Here is a 24,475-nt window from a genome sequence, read left to right as displayed (position 1 = left end):
GCACTCTTCTTATTTTTTTTTGTTACATTTTAATATATAGACGCAGTGTGTATAGCAAGGGCGAAAAAAAGACCGAAATGAGGGGGGAGAGGGGAATGCAGTGCTCAGAAGATTTCGGGGGGTGTTCTGACACCAAACCCCCCCCCGGCTACGCCCCTGGCTCCGTCGGTGTTGGGCTTCAAGATTAGGCCTAGCGACTGAGCCAAAATTGTCATTGTAGCCAGCAGTATGCATTCTGCGATGTCTGACGCACAATCGGAGGCCATTTGTATCGTAGTGAAGTGGCAGCTTCAGACCTCTGTAACTAAACTTCTGTGGTAGACAGGATGATAGTTTCACCCTTGTTGCATAGCTTGATGTCACGAGAAACCAATGGCATGCTTTCTTGCAAGTTCCCTGCAGCAGAAATTCTTGAAAGGTCTCGGCAAAAAGTTACGTGACATAATACATAAGTATGCAAGGACTTGTTTTATACAAAACTCAATGACATATTTGAAATCAGCACACAAAAATGCATGTTCCTTGAAGATTTCATAACTGTGACTTCCTTAATAATTTTTTTGTTTTTTCTAAGGCCCACTTCCCCTCCTTAAATGAGAAGGCCAGCGGCTTCAAGCAAAGAATATGAGTACGTATCACAAAGATCCGCGGCAGTAATAAAGCATGGTGTCCCTGTTTCTTTCTTTTGCCGTGAGCAGGTCTTGCACGAGCTGCAGGCCGCCATGAAGACGTACCACGTGTACTGCGCCTCGGAGGAGCAGGCACACGCCAAACTGGAGCTGGTGGCCGGCAAGAAGCGGCAGGTGGAGGCGGCGGTGCCACGCGAGAAGCTGGAGCGCAGCAAGCGCTTCCGGGTGCTGGCCAAGGAGCTTGCCAAGCGAGCCGCCAAGCACCGGGAGACGCGCCTACAGTGCCTCAAGGCCCGCAACGAGTACCTGCTCGCCCTGAGCGCCGCCAACGCAGCCGTCCACAAGTACTTTGCCGAGGACCTCTCTGACCTGGTCGACGTGAGTGGACTTCAAGCACGGCTCGTTTCATCTGTGAGGTTTTATTGGGGAGATAAACACAGAGACAGTCTCTCCCCTACGCGCAAGCAGCAAACGCATCATCCGTGGCGCTGGTGTCGCTGCGACGCGAGCGCCCTCCCCTGTTAGTTAAAGTAACACAACTAAGGAGAGTGCATTGCGGGGAAGCTAACGACAGGAAACGAGTTGAGGGTGCATTGCGGGAAAGCGAACCACAGGGGACGAGTGCGTCCCCACACATCCTATTGGATTGCCTCTGGCAGTAAAAGCATGGATGCGTAATTTCGTTCGTAGAGCTTCTCAAAATCAGCCAGAGGGAAAATTGGTGATGCGGCAGTTCATCCACCATGGAGAGGTGCAGGAATGCTGGGAAGATGTGGTTTCGTATTTGGGCCGGCTATTGTGGGGCAGAGAACGGGAAACCAGTTTGTAACATGATGACCGTCCTTGAGCTAAACTTCCGAGAAATGCTGTGAAAGTTTCCATACCAGCCTAATACAAAATTGCATGTGCATTAAATTTTGTGTAGAAGTGAATTATATGTCATTAAATTAATTCAGTATCTGTGCAGAGGAGAGCATTGCGGCGCAACTACCGATTCCAAGGCAGAATCCGTGTACCGATTGCAAGGTGACTTTATATGTGTGCCAGACAGGCAGATGCTTAAATGTGAGGCTGAGTGAGCATAAGTATGCATGTGATGATATTATGCATCCCGGCAACCTGTCTGCGCACATCAAAAAGTTCCCTCTGGGAAATAAAGCCAGAAAGTTAACATGAAAACCGATGTTCAGCAATGCAACCATAATTGAAAAATGAAAAGACAAGAAAGTAAGAGAAATAATCAGAAGCCTTTACGATGCTGACAATGAAAGAAGGTTATGTGAGCAGCCCTTCCGTAAAATTCGCCATGAAAAAACACCCTACCTGTTATCAAAACAGCCATAACTGTGGTTCAAAATCTGGCCACCTTGTGTGGCCAGTTTTTCAGAGAGGAGGAGACAGACAGCACCCTGGCACCAGGTTCTGGTTGCACCCTGCAACTTAGCACTTCACTTTACTGCCACATGTGACACGACGTAGATGTTAAAAGGAAAATGATAGGGCAGCTTTTTCACGCTGTGGCAATGACACCAATGCTTGTGGCTTCCATGCCAACAACCTTTATTCCTGCACCTAGTGCCCTCCTGTATTTATTCTCAAAGCTGTAAGGTACACTAGTGTGCTACCAGGGCTTCCTCACAGCATGATTGGGATGTCCACTGACCCATTGAGCTAGTTACACTCAAGAGGCCTAGCACAGACACACACCGCTGAAACTTGGGGAGTGCAGCTCGAAGTGCTTTAGCGCTAAAATGAAGGAATGAACGAATGTGTGTGTGTGTGTTGACGCGTGTGTGCAGTGCATGGACTTCGGCTTCCACATGTGCCTGTCACGGGCTCTACGCACAAGCTGCAGTGCCGAGGAGTGCCTGCAGCGGTCCCTGCAGCAGGGCTGCCAGGCACTGGCACAGCGCATCTCTGACCTGGACTCTCGCGCCGACAAGCAGCGCTTCCTCGAGGGGCACCACAACGCCTTCATGGTGCCCCGCCGGTTCACCTTCCAGCCCCACTGTGCCGACGCAGAGGTATGGGTGCCTCCTCCGCAAGCTGTCACGGTGACATTGGAGCAAGTGTTCACTCTTAGGCGCGGGTACTGTCGCCTTCGTCAGGTGAAGTAGGCAGGAAAAAGGACGCAAGTCAAAGTGCCGCAGGGCACTTGCGCTTTCAACAACTCACTGCTCTGTTTAGTCATGCCTCCGTGCAAACCAGCTCGGTTGTCGCTGGTGCCTGATAGAAATGATAGAGAAAACAGGACTGCCTCTCTACGCTCGCGTCACATCAGTATGCTGGTGCATAGCTCGCTGTCTCTGCATGTGATGGCAGGCTTGTCCAGGCTGTAGCTTATTAAGAACTGTTCGATTTGGCTGCGCTTGCTAGACCAGTTCAAGGTGTGCAGCACTTCTGTATTTGTTTTGCAAAAGATGCTCGCCTAGAGCAGCACAAGCTCTGGCCTGCACCCACCCAAGTGGACCTGCAGTCTTAATAAAACGGTGGCAGTTTTTTCTTAAAAGGAAGAAGTAGGTAGCTGTCCGTGGCATCGGTTGTAAACCTGAGTGCCCAATCTAGCTCCGTGGGCAGCTTTTCAGTGCATATTTGTAAATTTGGGGGTAATACATGTAACAACTTTTTTTTTTTTTAAGAAAATGGCAATTTCCTGTGGCTGGTTCACGGTAGCACTTCATTGCAGTTTGCTCTTTAAAAGTTCTTAACGCGGTGTGTGATGTTAGCGGCTGCCGACATCGGCGGCAGCAGGTAGCTGCAATTTTATGGCGATGTCAGGGCAAGCAGATGACCAGGCAGGCACTCGGCCATTCGTTTTTGAAGCAGCCAGTGCCAAGCTGCACTTGAACTGCCTGGACAGGCGCTGTACGCTCACGAAACAGGCATGGAACTCCCTGAAACTGGTGCAGTGGACGCAGCCAGATCGAATAGACCTTTAGACACAGACCTTTAGATAGCTCACCTCAGTTAGCCATCGTTGGTGCCTCTCCACTCTGTCTCTTTGACTGGTGTTCCCTGCCTCTTCCTGGATGCAGTGCATGCAACACTTACGCAAGCAAGATGCACATTTAGGCTTTGGTTGACCTCTCTTCCACACCTCCCTCACAGCCTCAGCAGGTGAGCGTGGAGCACCCGATGGAGGAGGAGCTGGAGCAGCGGCTGAGCCAGCTCAACAAGCGGCTCACCTCGCTCTGCACCGAGAACGACGAGGTGTGGAAGACCCTAGAGACAGCCGAGAGCTCGCTGCTGGACATGATGGCGGCCCGTGAGGTCGACTGCCGGCCCGTGTTTGAGGAGAGCCCCGCCGCGCGGCCTCCGCCCCAGCCCGAGACGCTGGCCCTCAAGCTGCGGGCCGACAAACAGGAGACGGAGGACTTCTACCTCGAGGTCAGGGCCCTCTGCTACCGCTGCTGAAGCATACCCGTCATTGAGAGCTTGACCGACAACACAGATCAACTATGTGCTTGACTGAAGCCTGTCTTCCCAGATTAAAAAAAAAGTAGGGCTGTGCGAATATTCGAAATTTCGAATACAAATATGTTTGTTATTCGGTTCATGTTCATGTTCGGGAAATTGATATTCAAGAATTTTGGAATATTGAAAATTTTCCGATTATTTGAAAATTTTAGATTATTGGGCAACAATCGAATACTGCGGCAACCTTCATATATGCGACTGTGGCAAAACCAGAATGTCTGGACAAATTATCAGCAGATCAAGTGTAAAGTGCCAGGGAAGCAATGGCATCGCGAATGTGTGTTTTTCTTTTTTTGTTTGATCCTTTCGTTACGTGTTTATAAACCTTATGCCCACATTCATGGCACTAGTTCTGCTGCCTTCACAACTTTTCTAGTTGAGAGCAGATACGCTTTAACATGGTTGTCAGGACATGTGACCCAGGTGCTGGTAGTACGTTCATTCGTGAGTTAGGGTGAGGAATGCTCATAGTTTCGTTGTGGCTCCCCATTTCTTGTTCTTTCCTGTTCCTTCAAAGGGTGAACATTAGATTAAGTACCTCAGATCTCATTTATGCTATAGCTGTAGGTAAACCATTTTTACAATAACTGTTGTTTATGGCACGTTCCTGCTTCTTAGTTGTCATTGGAGCAACACGGAGGAGAAACAAATAGCAAAGGTGAACGGCAGTGTTTCGCCACGCTGTGGATTTGTTGCGACCCTTGTGCACAGCGGTGGGAACTATACTTCAGCTGACAAGTAGTTTGCACCACTGAGATACTATAGCGATTTGTGCCAGTCAGGATGGCACGCGCTCCCTGAACAGGTTTCTCCGTGCCCATATTCGCTGACCGGTGCCAGTAGTCAGCTGCTCTATCTTCTCAACAAGTGGCGCTTGGCGTCTCCTCAGTTTTTTTTTTTTTTCCGGTTGTAAATGATTTGATTCAAAGTTATTCAAGTACTTTCAAGGCGAACTGCTTCGCTTGCTTTGGGTAAACAGTGCACTTTCGATGACGGCGTGTAGGAGGCATGACTGACTCAGCGGACACCATGTTTGCAAATGGCAGCACACCACCTCGCAGCAGGCCTCTGCAGAGCTGTATCCATGCGGCCTTTCTTTGTTAATTTAGTCAGTTATTGGAACGTTTGCTGTATTTGAAGAACATCAACCTGAACTTCCTTTTCAGTCATGTATTAGTTGTTCGAAAATAGTTCTACTCTTTCTAGATATTCGGGGGACTGTGTGTTGTGTTCCTGCAGCCCTGGTTGGGCGGCAGAGCTGTAGGTTCCACATCGCTGCAGACTACTTGTGAGATAGAGCACAGTGTTTGTGCCTTGCGCACCTCTGAGCAGAGAGAGGGCGCCACTGTGTTGTGTGGCGAATGGTGCATTCGCCACTGCAGCCAGCTGTCGCTGACTGTTGAGTTCCAACACGGGTGTTTGTTGCGGGATTTGGCTGCGCAGAAGTTCCGGGCGTACAGCCTGGGCTGCAGCGTGGCGGCCCGCCTGGAGGCCAAGGCAGAACTGCTCCGGGCAGCTCTGCAGCGGGAGGGGGACGAGGTGAAGACCCAGACCCACCCGCACTCGCGACCCGTGGCACGCAAGAAGCGCATCGGTCGCCAGGCTGCCTTGGCTGCCAGGCACGGGGGCCAGCCACGGCTGTTCGAAGGAAGCCTTGAGGAATACCTGGAGGTGGGTGTGTGCACCGATGTTTCATCACAGGGCAGTGGTGGTGCGTGTGTGGTACGGTCGGCATCAATTCGAAGGTGATCGCTTTAGGGCATATCTGCTCGGACAGAGCGCTGTACCGCAGTCTATATTTTTTCAAGAAGACTGAACAGAACTAAGGAGATTAGTTGGTTCCTTCGTCTTAAAGGTTCCTTCATCTTCAAAGGTAGTTTAGGTTGATGCAGTTTCTGCAAAAAGTCGTGCGCGATGGGACCTGTGGGACCTTACTGATGTCGCTTGGCAAAATGTTTCGGCACATTTTATCCCGATTTGCACGCCATCTGTCCAATGACTCGTTTACATATCTTGTATAACAAAACGTTTATTGACATGGACATATTTGCCTAATTGTTGTTTTCATGCCTGCTTTTAAATGTTTTGAAGTGGTCATTCTGATGTATCTGACCTAGTGTGCGCTCGTTTAGGCCACTTGGCTGTTGAGGCACACTCAAATAAACATTATCTGTCTATCTATCTATCTTTGTAACCTTCACCACCACTTGGTGTTACCAGAAAGCAAAAAAATTACTTGTTTTAATGACCCGATACGAAAGCGATCACATTCAAATTGACGCCAACTATACAGGGTCATCCACTCTTGGTGCGAACATGCAGTGCTTGGCCGTATTCTTTGGATGGCCACTGTGTTCAACACGGCCGCGCATTGAATTGAAGTGGCAGATGATGTGAAGCACCAAGTCCAGGTCCATCTTCTCCTGCGCCACTTTGCTGCGATGCGCAGATGTATCGCACTCAGTGGCCCTCTAAGAGTGTAGCCGTTAACTCGTGTGTTTGCACTGAGAGGGGACGGACGACCCTGTGCATGTGTAGTTCAGGAACAGAGAAGTTGAAGGTGAGCCTTGGGGGTGCGCAGGCGACAAACCAGGAGGTTCCGCTGGTGATCCGGAGCTGTGTGCGGGTGATCAACCTGTACGGTGGGTGGCACTGACCTGGTTTTGTGCATGGCACAGGAGTGGAGGAGGGCTGCTATTTACCCACTCACTTGCACACGCACCTTTTGCAGGGCTGCACCACCAGGGTGTGTTCCGGGTGTCTGGCTCTCAGGTTGAGATCAACCACTTCCGAGACTGCTTTGAACGGGGTACGGTGCTCTCCTTGCTGTTGGTAACGGGTGTTTCAAGTCTGCGTGCATGCATTTGTTTGTGCCGTGATTGCTGAAGGTTGAGTTTCCCAAATAGGCCACCAGGAGGGAGGCTTTCATTGCAGCAGGAAGAACTTCGCTATATGAGTAGGTTTAGGTCGTTACTGAAATCAGTGAAATGACCAGGTGCCGGAAGCAGACCTGCTCTGGCTGCGAACTGCATGATAAGGGTGCAGGTACTGTTTTTTACATGCTGTTCAAGCATGGGCCTGTGTAGTACACACTTGATGCAACATTCAGCCGAACTGTGAGCGTTAATCACTCCAACAGCAGCATATCAGTGACGTTGGTTATAACCCTGTTATGAAACTGTTTTGTCCCTCTTCGCATAAGGTTGTGCTAAGACGGCCAAGGCGTGGTAAAGTTGGCCTTTAGGTACTACTACAGAAATGTGACGGGAGCATTGTCAGTGTGCTAGGAAGTGCAGTGTTGGCAGTGGTACACGTGAATGGTAGAACCCCTGTGTGGTCCCTGTGTGTTGGTGCAGGGGAGGACCCCCTGGCGGATGTCTCGGATGCAAGCGACATCAACTCGGTGGCCGGGGTGCTCAAGCTGTACCTGCGGGAGCTCCGCGAGCCCCTCTTCCCCATCTTCTATTTTGACCAGCTCATGGAGATTAGCCGTGAGAGGCCAAGTTGGATTGATCACTGTGCTCACTTTAACGCGAAAGCGTTAAAGGCCCCGTTGTCCAGAAAATTTGGTGTCGGCATTGTCGGCTTCGGAGTTCTGAGCGAAAAATCACAAGCATGACTCTGGCGAATGGTGCCCAAAGATCAACCTAGGAGGCAGTTGGGCCACCTAAGTCACATGACCTTGCGGTGTCATTAAAACCTGGCCACTGGATTGTGAGCAAACTCTGCTCCACCGGTGGGACTTGTGCAACCCAGCTTGCTCTTTCAAGCGGCTTCTCCCGAGCAGTAATTAATTTAACTGCCACGTGACACGGTGCACAGGTTTTGATGATGCCACAGGGTCACGTGACCTGCATGGCTCGCCTACCTCCTGGCTTGCTTCTCTGGGGATTTTTCATGGATTTTTCACTCATGGTCAACGACATCGGATTTTCTGGGACACAAGCTCCTTATCGCTATCGCGTTAAAGCAGTGGCTGCTTATGCAACTTCTGTGCGAATTTTCTCAAAAGTGTTTTTGGCTCGACCTCCCTGCTGGCAGAAAGCGTTGCGCGACAGTGGCTGCACGGACTGTCATGCAGTTTGTTGCATTGTATTCCTAGATTTTTAATTATTTTCTTATTTTTTTACTCTGCGACTACCTTGACCTGACAGTAATGAGTGCATTATGCAAGCATGTGCATAATGTTCTGTGTAGAAAAAAATTAGGCTGATAAAAGTAGTTGGAGAATGTCACTGCAGGCTCCTACCATGTTTTGTTGTTGTGTCAGAGTTTCTGCAACTTTGGTGCAGCAGTGAAGCACATAAAAATTTGTAATGTCAAAACTACTGAAGCTATATCAGTGAAATTTTATTTTTAATCATTTAGTGGACTTCTCAAAAATGCTGTCAAATTTCATTGCTCTGTGCCAAAAAATAAAAGAAGTTCACCTCCTATCCCCGCGTAAGCACTTAAGGGGGGACGAGGGTCTTAAAACTAACTTTTTTTTATTTACGGCTAGAATCTCGTGAAATTTTGCACACAGATGTATTTTTCGCTTTTGATTCCAAATATCTAATCATAATTGAGCTGGTGGTCTTAGATCTTACAAAGTCTAGAATGTAATTAGGTAATTTCTTACTTTCTTGGTTTCATTTACATGAATTGATAGCCAGAGAGTTCCCATACCCGGTGACAATCTTCATTTTTTTCTAAAGGAATGTCATCCTGACATACTATGTCGAGAGTAAAAGGTTGCAGTATTTTACACTGCAACTTGTTAAGCTAATTATAAATTGCTATTTATATGTGGCCTAAACAAAAACTGTAAGAATGTCATCGGGTATGGGAATTTGCTGGCTATCAATTCATGTAATTAAAAGCAACAAAATGCAATGTGAAAGTTCATTAAAGCTGTGTAACAAATTACCTAATTACACTCTGGAATTTAAGATAACTCTTGATCTAAGACCACCAGCTCAATTAAAACTACTTGAAATCAGAAGAGAAAAACACATCTGTGTGCAAAATTTCATCAGATTCTAGCCACAAGTAAAAAGGTCAGTCTTTCACATGACGCACTTTGTGTCCAGCATTCTCTTTTGACCTTGTCTGAAAACACGAGTACTTCGAATGTGTTTAATTCATTTCGCCTCTTTATCATGCTGTGAGTATTTAGCTGATAAAGGCCTATTCTTTATGAGGAAAAGTTGTGGGCATCAATATGTCACAGGCTGGAATTAAGTGCTCTTGCTGAAATTCCTTTTTTGATCAGAAAGAATGCATGCGGAAATATTGAGCTACTTCAAATCATATTTGCTCATTGACACTTGAAGCAAGCCTCTCGGTCAAGCTCTCACCTCAGTAAGGAGATGATTCAATGCGTGGGTGTTGCTGAGAGAAAAGTGAAGGTGGTGCGTGCTTCCCATTTTGAAAGTGCTCGGTAGTGGCCATTGAATTTTGTGCTTTCTGCGTCACATGCTTGGCCTGTTGCAGAGCTCGAGTCAAAGGAGGAGTTTGTAGCCAAAGTGCGGGACGTCGTCCAGAGCTTCCCGCGACCTGTGTTTGTGGTGCTTCGATACCTGTTTGCCTTTCTTAACCAGTGAGTTGCATTTTTCACACATCAGAGCTGCTAGCATGGCTATTGAAGTTGTACTTCAATCAAATGACCACACAGCCGCCGCGGTGGCTCAGTGGTTATGGTGCTAGGCTGCTGACCCAAAAGACGTGGGTTCGATACCGGCCGCGGCGGCTAGAATTTCTTTGGAGGAGAAATTCTAGAGGCCCGTGTACTGTGCGATCTTAGTGCACGCTAAAGAACCCCAGGTGGTCGAAATTTCCGGAGCCCTCCACTACGGCGTCTCTCATAGCCTTAGTCGCTTTGGGACGTTAAACCCCATAAACCAAAACCAAACCAAATGACCACACAAGTGTGGTCTGTTCCTTTTACCGCTATTTACATGGGGCTTTGTGAAACAGCACTTGTAAAATTGTTTCTGGTTTGTTGGAGACATAACTCTGCTTACATAGACACACTTCCATAGGGGCAGACAGCACAGGTGCTGATATTTTGTGTCATTTCTTTTACATTGCCAGTCATGTGTTGTACGCTTTTCATGATTTGTCATGTAATGTGTCTTTCTTTTAAGGGGGCACCCTGGTCTTGAAAAAAAAATTTGTACTATTAATGAAATCACAGTTATAAAATTTTCAGGCCACATGTATTTTTGTGCGCTTCAGAAATGAGAAGAAAAGTGTTCATTGCTGTTTCTGAAGTGGCAGCTTCAGTACCCTATAACTCAAGTTCTATGATAGCCAGGATGATAATTTTACCCTTATTGCATTCCTTGATGTCAAGAGAACCCAATGGCATGCATTTCAGCGGGTTTCCTGCAGCAAATTTTCTTTAAAAGTTTTCCCAAAATACTTGCGTGAAAATTGCACAAGTGCTCAAAGAATTGTTTTGCACAAAATTAAATGACATCTAAAATCAGCACACAAAAATACATGTGGCCTGAAAATTTCATTACTATATCTAGATTAATAAAATTTTCTTTTCAAGACCAGGGTCCTCCCTTAAATAGTGCTATTTGCTCACTATCAGCTCAGAACTTGACATGAGCATGTAATTGTGACAGTATTTACGGCAGGTGAGAACTATACTTACAGGTGACACAGTATTATCTATTCTAGCAGGTAAGATTAGTAAACAGTAGTCACACATATTGTTCCCTACTTCCACTTTCAAAGTAACCCAGTGCAAGGCGTTGCTAAATTGTCTTCTGAGAGCGGAAATCGCCGTTTGTTTTGCTGCAGAGACTGCTGAATGGGAACATGAATACTTTGCTGTGGGTAGCTTTGCATTATAGAAATAAGCTTATGTTGTGCCACCGATAAAGATTTCAGCCCCCCACGAGTAAGCTTTCTAATGCGTGAGGAAGACACTTGTTTGATAGCGTTGCATCAGGATTCACTTGGTGGCACCTTGAAGGCTTTGATAACAGAGAGGTTGCTCACTTCCCTTTGTCACGCTTCAGCAGGGACGCAACACGCAACTTTAGACATTCGTGCCTCCCATGCCGACAACAGTCATCCCTCTGCCGTTCTGTCGTGCTTGGCAACTGCAAGATACACTAGTGCCATCTTGTGACACTGCCCACAACTAGGCCTGTTGTGGCAGATTAAACTGACCACTCGGAGCGTGGAGAGTGCCACCCTTGAGAAGCTCACCCTTAAACATCCCTTTGTCGCAGCTTGTCAGAGTTCAGCGATGAGAACATGATGGACCCCTACAACCTGGCCATCTGCTTTGGGCCAACCCTGGTGCCCATCCCTGAGGACAAGGACCAGGTCCAGTACCAGAACCTGGTCAACGAACTCGTCAAGGGCCTCATCGTACACCAGGAGCACATCTTTCCCGACGACGGGGGGCTCGTCTACGAGAAGTACATCAGCGCCGAGGCCCCTGAAGACACGTGAGTGTGACAGTCATCAGATGGGTGGTTCAGTGGCCTTTCATTTTTAGAGCCAGCAGTGTACTGCAGTCTTCAGAAATGACTTTTATACTCCATCTCACAAGTTTTTTGCAGTGCTGTGAATGCTGCGGCAATCTGAGCCAATCAAAATGGCGTGCGCTGGAAAACATATTCCTCCGCTCCGCTCACACCAGGACTGGTGGCTCCATCACTTGGTAGGAAAGAGCACTACTGTCCAGCTGCTGTGCGCAGGAGAACTGGCCAACTGGGCAGAGGCCATGCTTACGAATGGCGGTGCACCACATCACAGCAGGCCTCCGCAGTGCAGTATCAGTGCAGACTTTCTCTGTTAATTTAACCGGTGAATGAAATGCTCGCCGTCCTTTCAAAACACAATCCTTGAACCACCGTTTCACTGCAGTGATTGGTTGAAAATAGCCACAACACCGCTCAAATATTTGAGGGACTATTTGTTATCTTCCTTGGCCTTTATTAGACGAGAGAGCGCTACCTCTTACAGTACTGCAAATGGCTTGTGAGATGAGTACGCGTTGTTGGCTTCCACTGTCGTGTGTGCACCATGCAGCATCGTTTCATGACACATGGAAGGTCACATTTTTCAGCCGAGTTTGCCTGTGGCGTACTCCCTATTTGTTAAAAAGGTCTAGCTGGTGACTGTTTTCTGCACTTCTTGGGGTTCGTTGTAATTATTTTTTGTGGTTTGCCACACTTCATAGTGGCTCTCAGTGTGTATGAGTGAAACTACAACGCCATTCATGGCTTGTGCCTTGGGTGTGCGAACTGGGCAGCATCTCATAGATGAGAGTTTTGGTTTGGGCTTGTTGGTTGTGCATAGCGGACTGATCCAGTGCACACATACGAGGACAAACGCGAAACAGCCAACAGGACGGATGTTGTCCCGTCAGTTGTTTTGTCCTTGTCTGTTTGTACTGCTTTCATTCACTGCTGTGGGCAATGCTGCCTGCTTTTGCTTGGACTAACGTGACGGGAGTCTGTGCAGGGATGAGCTGCCTGTGGAACCAGTTGCTGAGCCTGCAGGGGCTGCCCAGAGTTCCGACGAAGGCAAGTCGCCTAGTGAGCCCATTTGATGAGGGTAGTTGTAATTGCGGCAGATGGCCTGTTATAGTGAGAGACAATAGTGAATGCTGTTTTGCTCGTGTCCTTCCCGTGTGTCCAGTTGGTGCACTGCATCCCCTGCTTGGGGTCGTGCTTCATTGCGGACACAAATTTAAAGGGGCATATCACGGGAAAAATAATTGTTTGAAGCATTCTTGAAATCCGCAGCCCATATTCTACCTATCTCCAACATTTCCCGCTTATTTGTCGGACCAAATATTAGCTGTAATTTTAATTTATATAATTCAAATTTGTACCTCACTTCTGTTCATTTTCCATCAGTTTCTAAAAAAAAACAAAACAAAAAACAAAGCATGCATTGTTGGGAGCAGATTTCTCAATTTAGTGCTCAGTTACTAGTGGTTTTTGAACTTGCTGATTAACCAGCCCTGTCAACGGTGAACTTAAAAACATGCTGCAAAATAATGAATATTGACTTAAGCTGAAAAGTACTCTCAACATGACATTCCTTGCACTCGATATTGATGCAAAGCTTTCCATTTGTTGTTTGCGCATTCGTCAAAGCTGCTGGCATGCGGCTTTATAGCTCGGATTGTGATACAAGGCACAGCCAGATTCATCTCGATTGATCGCATCCAGGCAAAGTCGATTCTACGTTTTTACAGACTGTTGTAGTTACTTTGCTCGCTGTGTCTTGAAAGTTCGTTGTTAGCTTTAAATCCACAAGAAATTGAATATCAGTGAACAGGTTTTTTGCCATAAAAAATAACAAATAGGTCTGTCGACCGGCCATTGCCGTGTCAGCATGCTGCCAGCATGCCTTGAAAGGCGAGGGTTCAGACTGAAAGTGCGTCTCTTCCATACAGATGCCCTGTCGAGCGAGCCTGACATCTCCCTGTTTGGAAGTGAGTATGACATACATCGGCCCGAAAAGCCACGATTAGAGATTTGACTGTTCCCCTTGCAAACTGTGCGCAGGGTCGGATGTGCTGGAAGCGACGGCCCAGTACGATTTTGTGGCCCGGTCAGAGCGGGAGCTGTCCTTCCGGCGAGGTGACAGGCTGATGCTCTACAGCCAGGTGTCAGCCGACTGGTGGAAGGGGCACTTTGACGGCAGGGACGGCTTGGTGCCGGACAAGTACATCCTGCTCAGCATCAGGTACGTCTGCTGCCTGGCCTCACCATGTAGGCGCCCGAGCTTTGCCAGACTGCCGAGCCAGCAGCATGTGTGTCTGCTTACAGATGGCACACTGGCGATAGTTTCCAGCTTACTGTGGTAGCCAAAGCAAAGGAATTAGGGTGGGGTGAATGGTCCGACACTGAAATCTTTATTTTTGTGTACAGTTTCCAAATGTGCCATTTAATTTCATGCTAAGTTAAGCTTTTGAGAGTTTTGCCAATTAAGTAGAATGATCTCCCTTTCCTCCCAAGGGAGAGATTTTCCATTTCAGAAGCACGCAAGCTTCCCTTTCAAATGCAAGCAAAGCTCAGAAAGATGCATTGTGCATCTGGATGCTAGGCTCTTTGCCGATGCAGACTACCATTGGATCATAGCAGAACATGCATATCACTGTGCATGGCGTCAAATGGTGCAGTGTGGAATATGCAGGTTAGGATTGGAGTGCACCTCATAGAAGCGCCGTTCTTTCTGCACAGGGCGACTGGCTGAGGGAGCATCCCCCACGTGCTGGACAGCTAGGGGCTTCCTTGGTCAGTAGTCCCCCGTAATTGCTCTGGCCATAGCAGAGGCTCTGGGATAACTGGTCACTGTCCCTCAGTCAGGTGGTCTGGCTTTCAGTCGCAGCATGTTGTTGCAAACAGAGGGTGCTGGAGCATGCTTGTAGGCGTTAAGTGAGGCACTCGCAAAAGAGCTAGCTTCACAGTGCACTCTCTTCAGGGCTTGCGGTGCATGCAATCTTTCTCCTCCAGCCTGTACTTCATCTCGCAAGGCTTTTGCAGCACTGTGAAAGGTAGAGCCCTCTCATCCAGTCAGGGCCAAGGAAGGCAAGAAATAGTCCCTAAAATGTGTGAGCAGTATTGAGACTATTATCGAACAATTGTTGCAATAATTAAAGGCTGTCGTTTTGAAAATATGAGGGTTTCATTGACTGGTTAGATTTGCAGAGAAAGTCCGACCGGACATAGCACTGCTGAGGCTAGCTGCAAAGTGGCGTGCAGGCATTTGCAAATGTGGCGTCTGCCTAGTCTCCTGCACATGCCGTTCTGATTAGCTGTAGCCTTCATCACAGCACTGCAAAAGACTGGAGATGGAGTATAGCTGCATTTGTGTGAAGTTCAGCTTGACAGGACAAGAGTCAGGGCGATGAGAGTTTCCCTTTCAGACAGGTGTCAAGTGAAGAATGAAATACATACACGTGGCTCCAGTATGAGAGGGAACAGTCTGTGTTCATACAAGAATGAGTTCAGATATTTCTGCATTAAAGTTTTGTTTGAGGCATGAGGTAAAGATGGGCGAAAAGCACCTTAACTGGACACTAAGATGACATAAGATGACATGCAAAGGGTGATAGATTGTGGCAATAGCATTGTGCTGTCATTCAGTGGCCAGCAAAGCTGATCTGCTCGCGACCCAGGCGTGGCACAGTCGCAGCCATATTTACTTCATTTTCTGCAGGTCTAGCTGGCTTCAGACAGACAATGCGTTTTTTTTTTGAAGATGGAAGCCTTAGTGATAGCACACTAAAAAGTTTACAAGTCAGTCGTACTTGCAATCATTGGGTGGATGCTAATGTGTTCCCTTTCATGTTGGTGCACGTGTCATTGTGTTCCTCTCCCTCTTCTCACAGAGATGAGGACCCTGTGGTGGCCACGGCCGCTGCCATGGGAGCGGCGCCCAACCTGGATGCATACGACATCAGCCGGGAGACATCCAATCAGGAGCTGGCACGAGACCTGGACAATGCCCTGGCCCGGGTGCACGTGTCGATCGACAACATAGAGCGCAGTCACGCGCCAGACCTGGTGCAGGACCTGCCCGACGACATGACGGCCGCGGAGCGATTTGCCCTGTCCAACCAGTGCACGCTCAAGAAGGGCCCCTCCGCGGCGGCCACTAGCAGTGCCTTGCGAGAATAAAAATGCCTCCTTTTTATTGGGCCTAGTCTCAGCCGCGCGCTTCAGCCAGCGGGGGCGGCACTCCTGCCGCCCCCGCGCCCTGCCCTGGGGTTCCGCACGTGTCCGGCTGAGGCTGCTGGAGGGCTCCGCCCAGGTGGCGCGCCAGGTTCTCCCAGAAGGGCAGCTCTCGCAGGTAGGCACTGCAAAGGAAAAAGGGGGCAAACCTCAACAGAAGAGCTTTTCAGTGGCTCTGTCGCATCACCAAAAAGTGTCTGCAAATTTTGTGCACACGATTATGTCCTTCCTCAGAAGATAAATGTGTAAAAGTGCAATTGTGACAGACAGTGTGCGATAAAATGTTGCCATGAGAAAAATTTGGTTAAACGCGAAAAAAGACACAGGTGTGAACATAGCCATGGACGTTTTGCTTTCGCATTGCTCCCCACATTCCGTCTACTAGCGATAATATTACACTCTGAGTCATAGCCATGCTTTCTTCATGTCAGCACCGTATCGCATCACGATACCAGATAGTGCGAATGAATGTATTCGTTGCGCAAAGCAAGAACAGTCTGTTCGCATGGGGCAATGACAGAGAGGTAACCCACGGGAAGACTCAAGCGGAAGTGAGCGCTTCCGATATTAACCTGTTAAACTATGCTATGTAGCGCCAGAGCATTTACAGCCCAGTGAGGCAGAGTTGCAGTAGCCTATCCACCTTGCACGTTGTTTGGAACACTATGAAAAATGGAGCTCTCATCAAGTCAGGGCCAAGAAACACAACAGTGCCTGAAATATTGGAGCAATGTTTCGACTATTTTTCAAGCAATCGCTGCAGCAATTGAAAAGGTAGTTCAGGATAGGGTTGGTTAATTAGCATACAGTCCACACGGAGTCTCCTGCGCATAGTGGCTGGACACTGGTGATCTTTCCTTCCAATAGATGGAGCCACAAGTCTTCAGTTGAGGGGCACAGAGGAAGCTTTTCTGATTGAAGGCTTCACTGATTTGAGCCAAAGGAATGAAAACGACTTGTGGCATAAAGCAATATGACCATGCCTCTCTGCCAAATTAAGTTTAATCTCAGCTCTTGAACACTGTGCTCAGTAACATCAGTGGTATGCTAGCAAGCACAAATTTCAATGGAATTGCGAGAGGATAATGTCCCAACAAAATTCAGGCACAAGCAGTGGTATACAGTGTGTGGCCCCGTAACAACCCTGAAATGAGGGTTGACAGTTAGTACATAAATTTTAAAAAGACTCACATTGTGGAGTAGGTGAGCATGTACTTGACCTCGGGTGTTTGAAAGCCGTTGAAGTTCGATGCGGCACAGATTGTGTAGGCCCCCATGTTCTCGAAGACGACCCAGTCGCCCGTCGCCAGTTCGGGCAGCAGCGCGTCCTCCAGCACCATGTCCATGGAGTCGCAGGTCGGACCCCAGAGGGAGCACAGCTGCAGGGGGCCATCGCCACTGCGCAGGGCGAAGGGCACGGGCTGGGCATGGTCGAAGACTGTGCAGTTGAAGGACCCGTAGACTCCATCGTTGAGGTAGTACATGGGCCGCTTGGCGACCACGCGCTTGGCGATCACCGTGGTGTACAGTGTGAAGGCAGATGACACAAAGAAGCGGCCGGGCTCTGCGATGATGCGCACCCCGCACTCCTCTGGGAAGTGCTCTGCCAGGCTGCTGTTGATTGTGTGCGCAATCTGCGTGGAACAGGGGAACAAGTTGGGGTGGGGGCAAGCACATCAGTGCCTAGAAAGGGGGGCATGGTATATGGGGTGCGACATCCCAAACCTCAAAGCTGCTGTGGTGAAAGGCCCCAGAACAATATACTAGACCACTTGGGGTTCATTAATGTGCACCAGCATTGCACAGCATATGGGTGTCTTTTTGCATTCCTGCAGCCCTCAAATGCGGCAACCACAGCAGAGATTGAATCCTGCGACCTTGAGCTCGTCTGCTAAATGCCTTGGCCACCGAGTTAGCATTGCAGGTTAATAAAAAACATTTTCCTTCGAAAGTGTCTCCAGTGCACGCTCTCCACACAGCGTGAATTCCAGGACTTCTCCGCACTGAAGCTCTCAACAAATGGCAGAAGATAATCTACACTTTTGCAATTGTCTTTCAACAGGAAAGTCCAGGCCAAAAGCATCATCGAGTGAAAAGTAACCAATGAGGGACTTGCGCCGAATAAGTTGTCAATGAAAATTGACAACAGGGGCTCCTCAAATGTAACAATTTTTCACACGCAAGCTGCATTACTGCCTTGCCTGTGGGCAACGGAACTATTCCAAATTGCCAACTACCGCACACCTGTTGGTGACTCGTGTCGGGGTTGAAAAAAACTGAAAGTAAAGTACCCCAGAACATTACGGCCATGCTATTAGCTATGTGCTAGTAGTAGTACAGGAAAAACAGTTCAGTTGGACAAACCTCTCACCAAATTACAGTGCAGCTCAAGGTCCAGAAATGGCCCTCGGGTCTGCATGCACCGAATTCACCATTGCCAACCAAACTGTGACGCAACTGTAAGGGGCATATAACTGTACTTGATACTGCAGTGCACGAATTTTATATGAACCTCAAAAGGTTTCGCTTAGCACATGATCAACAATCAAAGCACCAAAAGTCGTACACACTAATATAGTCGAGTTTTAAAACCAAACATCCAGATGCAGCAAGAAAAGCCCAGAGAAAAAAAAACAAAAAAAACTACCATTTAGAAGTAATGCCCAGCCACACACTGAGCAGGTTTGTTAGCATGACCTGTATAGACCAACTGTATCCTTCAACTCCAAGTAGTTTGTATTGAACTGACTTAGCAACTCTAGTCCAGATAACCATATGATCTGCCCTTGGCTGCCTGCTTACAAGTCAAAACAAACAAGGAAAAGACACTGGCTTCTTTAGGCGTGTGTGAATATTCGATAATTTCGAATATTCGGGAGAACAGTAAAGCATGTTCATATGTTCGGTATAAGAAATTCTAAAGTATTTGCCTCAAGCGAATAATGTTTGTGGAACTCTAGCTGCGTGTGGTTTCTGTCCAGCGCACCTCCTTCGAGATGGCACTGCAGCGCGCATGCCAGAGCTGGTCTGCGCATGCTCGCGGCAACAGACGCGAGCAATCAGAATCGCAGCGCCCAGATCTGTACCTGCGGCCATGCTACCCGCGGTGCGGGTAGCATGGCTGCAGACTTGTCAAAGCCACAGAACTTGTCGAAGCCAGACAAGCCGCAGAACTTGTCAAAGCCAGACTTGAATTATAGCTGACTTCAAGTTGGACTTATTCTGGCACAGCAACAACTGCGCCCACCAAATTGTCATTGCAAGGGACACTGCCATCGGAACTGAAAGAACACACAAAGTGGAGTGACGCCTCGGTGCCAGTATCAGCATGCTAAGGAGGAAGAGTAGCGTACCTGATCGAAAAGCTTCTGGAAGCCGCGGTCACCCGGGTAGCCACCACCGATGTCCAGCAGAGTCATGGGAAAGCCCATGGCTAGGCCTTGGTCAAAAACTTGGCGTGCGCCCTCAATGGCACGGGCAAACGACTGTGGCTCATGGCTGTTGCTGCCCACGTGGAAGCTGCCCAGTGACAAACAGGCGGTTGGGGTAAGCACACAGCTGTCCAGAAAATGCAGCTTGGCTCCAGGCAATAATTATAAATAATTCATGCGATAAACTAATGTTTGTGTACACTGAAAATGGCAGTTGGACATCACTCTTATTACTTATAAGCAAACAGATGCCATCAAATGCATCCACATACTGCTGACCAGCTGCTCTTACAAGTTACACGCAACCACTATCGTCAGTAACAGTAATTTACTTTCTCAGCACCATTCTCAACACAACTGAGCAGTTGGGAGAACCATTTTTCTTTGGAACCACTTGCGCAAAAACGAAACAAGAAGCTCTGCAGGAACAATGCAAAGAGCATTGCTAAGAAATGGCAGAGACAGCTAACTACTGCGGCAGCCTGCACAGGTCAATATATCTGCGGGAAAAATACATTAACAACTTCAGTAGTTTGGATACAGTTATATGTAGTACGTGTTTTTAGTCAATGACCTGAAACATACGAATGCCTTATCATTTTCCCGCACAAGGATCATACAAGCACTGCTTTAAAGAGTATTTTCACCCATGTATCAGACCCTGCCTGTCACTCACACAGCAATAACCAGTGCAAAATTTAGGATTCACTAATTTGCTTTCTCAATTATAGTATTGTCTCTTCACATTTGTACATCTAATTAACGCAAGTTTGTTTTTACGAACTGCAAACTACAACAGGTCAAATTACTTTTTTGTGGTTCTTAAAATAACAAAGGTTTTTTAAAGCGACTACAGACAGCTGTGTGACTGCCATAGCTTCGGGAATTTCGCTATGTCAACGACAGTACATTTCTGGGCATGTGACAGCTGGGAAAGTGGAGTGACATTCCGTTTGAAAGAGCAGAGGCTATTGTGACACCCAGGTCAACAGAAATGTTACGAATGAAAACAGCAGCAAAGGAATATGACAGAGGAGAACAGGTACACACACACGAGAGCTCATGTATGTGTGTGTTCTCTCCTCTGTCCTGTTCCGTTGGCGCTCTTTTCCTTCACAACGCCTAGTCACCAGCTCTCCAACAACGCATAGTAAAACAGGAATGCGATAATTAAAAGGTGATTACTCAGGTGCTGCGCATATATTTTGCTAGCTTATACCGATGCCTTTTTGTCTTTGGATCAATGGAAAAGCTAGGAACACTACCCAACCAGTCCCGTCAAGCTATGTACAATCGTAAGGCATGAAACTCATTAATGCTCAGCACTTTGGTCATGCTTAGGTCAACTAGGACAGGCAGCAGGACACCTGAAATCTGGCGATTATGATGGTAAGTGGAGTGCAATTCTGCATGAAAGAGCAAACAGATGCTATCAAACGGATCCAAATACTGCTGCCAGGTGATTTTACAAGTTGCACACAACCACCGTTCAGTAACTGCACACATCATTCACTTTCTCAGTACCATTTTCAAAACAACTGATCAGTTGTTTTGAAAACGCACAACGCTCATCGCTACAATCATCAGTCAAGAAGGTACGACAGGATGCTTTCTTATTTCAAGCTCCACCCCTTTATTTTCAGCTTTGTTTTCATTGCGCTGGCTTCGCAGCCTAGGCGGTCGGCATTTTTAGTGCCGTTGCAGAGCCTGTAATCATTTAGCATTATATCGTATATGTGTACACAGGATGTACTTTCTTTTTGGCATGCTGTGCTAGTGTGCATGTGTGGGGAGGCTTTGATGTCTTGTGTGCACCGGAGGATAAATTTGGTGCAGCATAAGCGCACTGCATCATTTTGCAGAACTGCAGAAAAAAGTTCACCGTGCAATCATTTCTCGCAAAGCATTCAACAATTACCGATCATTTCAAGAAATATTGCAATGTTGATGCGAGACGACGTTGTGGTTTTCCGCGGTCCCCCTGATAATTCGACATTCACTTAGTTCAGACACTTTCTCCAGTCCCATGAAATCCAAATTAACAACTTTTACTGTAGTTACAAGCACTGTTCCAACCTTCGTGCCACTACTAGCAGTGCTCACTGTTTTAGCTACTGTTTTAGCCACTTGGGTGCAAAGCCAAAAGCCCAACTCTACAGTGTATTCTGCCCAAGCTGCAATAAGAAAAACCTGTCCTTTGACTAGTTCGTACATGGTTAAAATGCCATGGGCCAATGTTGCTGGAGTTAAATCTCAAGTTTTGTGCACACGAGAGATTACCACAGTGTAGTTTATAGACTTCGAAACATTTCAGCCATCATGGCTATTTTACCACAGTGTAGTTTATAGACTTCGAAACATTTCAGCCATCATGGCTATTTGATGCTTATGCGAAATTTAGTCCATCTAAAAACGGCAACATTTAGTACTGAAGCCTTTCACCTAACATGTTCCACAATAAATCACCTAGTGTTTTCCCCATTAGAAACACACTAATTCAACTACGGTCAGGCCAGAACTTGCTTAATTAGACCACCCCCAGGCTATTCCTTGTTTAAAATCGTCCTTAGTATACTGGCTGTCACAAGCGATGTGTTGCTGCGCACACAGTGAATAAACGCGTTATGGACTAAGTGACCCAATGAAACAAAGAACCAGTCACTGATTGTAGCTGAAATTAAAGAAAAACTTGTTGAAACCGCCACGGTTTCTGGTTCACACGAAACCAGCAGAACCCGAAATCAAAAAGGTGAACAAGAAATCCGTAGCGGTTTCAAAAAGTCTTCATTTTCAGATACGGGCAGTGACTGCTTGTTGATTTCATCGGATCACCATGCCTGACCAGACTGATTTCCGTCGAACTCTCGACTACGCAAAGTGATCATGCAAGCAGCTCACCTGACACCCACGACATTGAGTCCCAGGGAACGAGCCACAGAGAGCAGGTGCTGAGTGTCGGACAGTTCGCAGCCAAACTTGAGCCCCAGCCGACAGACTGAGCCCGAGTCATCGACGCGAAGGCGCAGCACCAGCCGAGCAGTCGGGTACAGCTCGCGCACCTTGTGCAGCTCCGGCTCGTTGTCAAAGGTCATGAGATCAACACCGACGGCAGCGGCGTGCTTGATGTACGAGCGGGTCTTGCACGGGTTGGCGTAGATGATGCGGTTGCTGGCCACGCCTATGGCTCGCATGGTGTCGATCTCTGCCTTGCTGGCACAGTCAAAGCCCAAGCCCAGGCCAGCCAGAAGCTCAAGCACTGCCGGCTCCCCATTGCACTTGACAGCTGCACGGGATGGTTCATTCATTTCAGTCACTGCATACTTCGGCAAAGATTCCAAACAAGACAGTGTCTAAAGGCGGAGCAGGAAAACAGACAATCCTGAGACGCGAATCTATGCACAAAGTCATTGTACAGCAGGCACATTAGCCACCTGTTTCACTGCTCCTGCAAGCTCTCCGTGTACTGCATTTTTGTATCAAAGCACTCATCTACTGTGAACACGCAGTACACTTTTGGCAGAATTGAAGCTGCAGCATGTTCTGAACATAATCACAATTTGCAACAGTTAACCAAGAATGACTTACAAAGGCAAAATGAAGTAAAGCAGATGTTGGAAGCAAGCTACTTCTAAGAGTACTCTGCTGGATGTTTTTTGAGCAGCGGTTTAGCAATGCATGACATGTAACAATGTTTTTAGGGCAGACACCACACAAGCCTAGTTTTGTTGGCACTCTTATATGCTATATGCTGATGCAAAAGGTAGTGAGCCAAGAAAGCAGAACAGCGAATCTCTGGCAGCATGCAATGATATCCAAGAGGCCATGTCACTTGTAGCTACCAGATAAGAAATATGAAATCTAGCCGGATGATATGCCAGTGTTTACTAGCAAAATGTGACACTGCATGCAAGGAGTTAATTAGGCGATTATCTGAAAAGTGATTGAGCCTCAAAAGTATTTCCCGCAGCATGGATAACTTTCTCACCATAGAAGGGCTCCACACGTGGAATTTTCAGCTTCCAGAGCTTCACCTTGTACACAATGTCACCCACGTCAACGACGAAGAAGGGTTGGTCATTGTCCTGCAAGCACACACCATATCCAGAGAGATTAGTTGCCGATCGCGCAACCGCCTTTCGCTTCACGCCGGCAACACCAGCATAAACGTCGGGCCGTTTCGACTGTGCAACGCCCGTTTTCGAAGTGGGTCGCCTCCCTGTTCAAGTGCTCGCGGCAGCGAGCGTGGCAGCTTGCCAATGCTCGAGTATTGCAAGTGTGACTGTACTACGTCATTATCTCCGCGGCTGTTCGATTGTCTCTCCGCGCGAAGTGCAGCCTGAAGGGCGGCAACACGTGATCTTTCGACACTTTTCGGTGGCTGTATGAACGAGCAGATTTTTTTTATATTCCGCGAGAAACACCCAGACCGCAGCTCGAGCAGCTGCCCTTTCACGTCTAAGCTCGGAGCCTACGCTCGCGCAGCCGGCTGGCTGTCTTTCCCCATACGAAGCGATGCGCAGATCACTTTTTTTTTTCCCCCCCACACAGCCATTGCGTGCCCGCTCCTGCCTTTGTGTCCAGTCGGACGATTACGTTGGGCGTACCGGGTTGGATGTGATGGAATGAACCATGCCGACGTCCCCGACCATGGGGTCCACAACCTCGCAAGTCTTCATGGTCTCAGCTCTCGTCCCAAGGCGGTCCGCTCCCGCTCACGCGGATCTTGGGCAGGCGGACCCGTGAGGCCAGGCCCCCCTGCAACACGCAAAAACATGTCCACGTTCGGTCGATAGTGATGGCTGTCTTATCAACGACCCCCGCTCCGAACTCGCAACCCCGCCGGATTTTTTTTTGCTGCAGGGCCGGCGTAAGGTTCGACCCAGGGCGGATGAAATCACCGACAGAGAATCCAAACCTCACGCCGGCCACCACATACGCCGTTCCTACCTTGGGAGAAGCGTCCCAACCGCCGGAGATGGTTTGGGACGGAATGGTTGGATTTGGGGTGGCAACAACGAAGAAACAGCTTAAGCGCGGAACCACAGGGCAGCAGGGAGACAGTTGGCAGGGACGGTGCAATGGCGAAACGCTCGCTTATATAGGGCTGGAGCGAGGAGGAGGCTGAGTCACGTGACACTTCTCGCTGTCCGAAGCAGCCAGTGGAGCCGCGCCTCGAAGCCGCGCGTCTTTTTGAGTGTGCTGCGCGCGCGCGCGCTTGTGGCTTATCGATCACAAG

The 24,475-nt window shown here is 48.1% G+C and overlaps 2 protein-coding genes across 3 annotated transcripts in view; one reads left to right on the top strand and one right to left on the bottom strand.

The window, feature by feature from the left end:
• LOC149334940 (SLIT-ROBO Rho GTPase-activating protein 1-like) overlaps positions 1 to 15,770 on the top strand; it is a 31,134-nt gene extending 15,364 nt beyond the window's left edge. The window contains exons 3-16 of one of the 2 annotated variants that reach the window (XM_089551599.1): positions 699 to 1,007; positions 2,429 to 2,653; positions 3,738 to 4,016; positions 5,550 to 5,777; positions 6,688 to 6,748; positions 6,838 to 6,915; positions 7,463 to 7,597; positions 9,582 to 9,687; positions 11,339 to 11,560; positions 12,582 to 12,643; positions 13,525 to 13,563; positions 13,637 to 13,817; positions 14,315 to 14,368; positions 15,466 to 15,604. In XM_089551599.1, coding sequence (XP_089407725.1) covers positions 699 to 1,007; positions 2,429 to 2,653; positions 3,738 to 4,016; positions 5,550 to 5,777; positions 6,688 to 6,748; positions 6,838 to 6,915; positions 7,463 to 7,597; positions 9,582 to 9,687; positions 11,339 to 11,560; positions 12,582 to 12,643; positions 13,525 to 13,563; positions 13,637 to 13,817; positions 14,315 to 14,327 — 1,938 coding nt within the window. In that variant the 3' untranslated portion in view covers positions 14,328 to 14,368; positions 15,466 to 15,604. Of the gene's footprint in view, positions 1 to 698; positions 1,008 to 2,428; positions 2,654 to 3,737; positions 4,017 to 5,549; positions 5,778 to 6,687; positions 6,749 to 6,837; positions 6,916 to 7,462; positions 7,598 to 9,581; positions 9,688 to 11,338; positions 11,561 to 12,581; positions 12,644 to 13,524; positions 13,564 to 13,636; positions 13,818 to 14,314; positions 14,369 to 15,465 lie in introns of both variants that reach the window. The other variant, XM_089551598.1, reaches the window with a different exon arrangement.
• On the bottom strand, positions 15,752 to 24,345 carry LOC149334939 (uncharacterized). Its single transcript, XM_089551600.1, has 7 exons — positions 24,187 to 24,345; positions 23,844 to 23,994; positions 23,225 to 23,321; positions 22,138 to 22,522; positions 19,162 to 19,327; positions 17,000 to 17,442; positions 15,752 to 15,933 (listed from the first exon to the last, which is right to left on the bottom strand). The coding sequence occupies exons 2-7, from the start codon at positions 23,913 to 23,915 to the stop codon at positions 15,783 to 15,785; spliced, it is 1,314 nt and encodes a 437-aa protein (XP_089407726.1). The 5' UTR covers positions 23,916 to 23,994; positions 24,187 to 24,345; the 3' UTR covers positions 15,752 to 15,782.
• Positions 24,346 to 24,475: the final 130 nt, after the last annotated feature.

The sequence above is a fragment of the Amblyomma mixtum genome, chromosome 7 (genome assembly GCF_055824585.1).
Source record: "Amblyomma mixtum isolate Tamu chromosome 7, ASM5582458v1, whole genome shotgun sequence".
Lineage (NCBI taxonomy): Eukaryota > Metazoa > Arthropoda > Arachnida > Ixodida > Ixodidae > Amblyomma > Amblyomma mixtum.
Note: the sequence above shows the minus strand (reverse complement) of the source record. Positions and strands in the feature narration are given on the sequence as shown.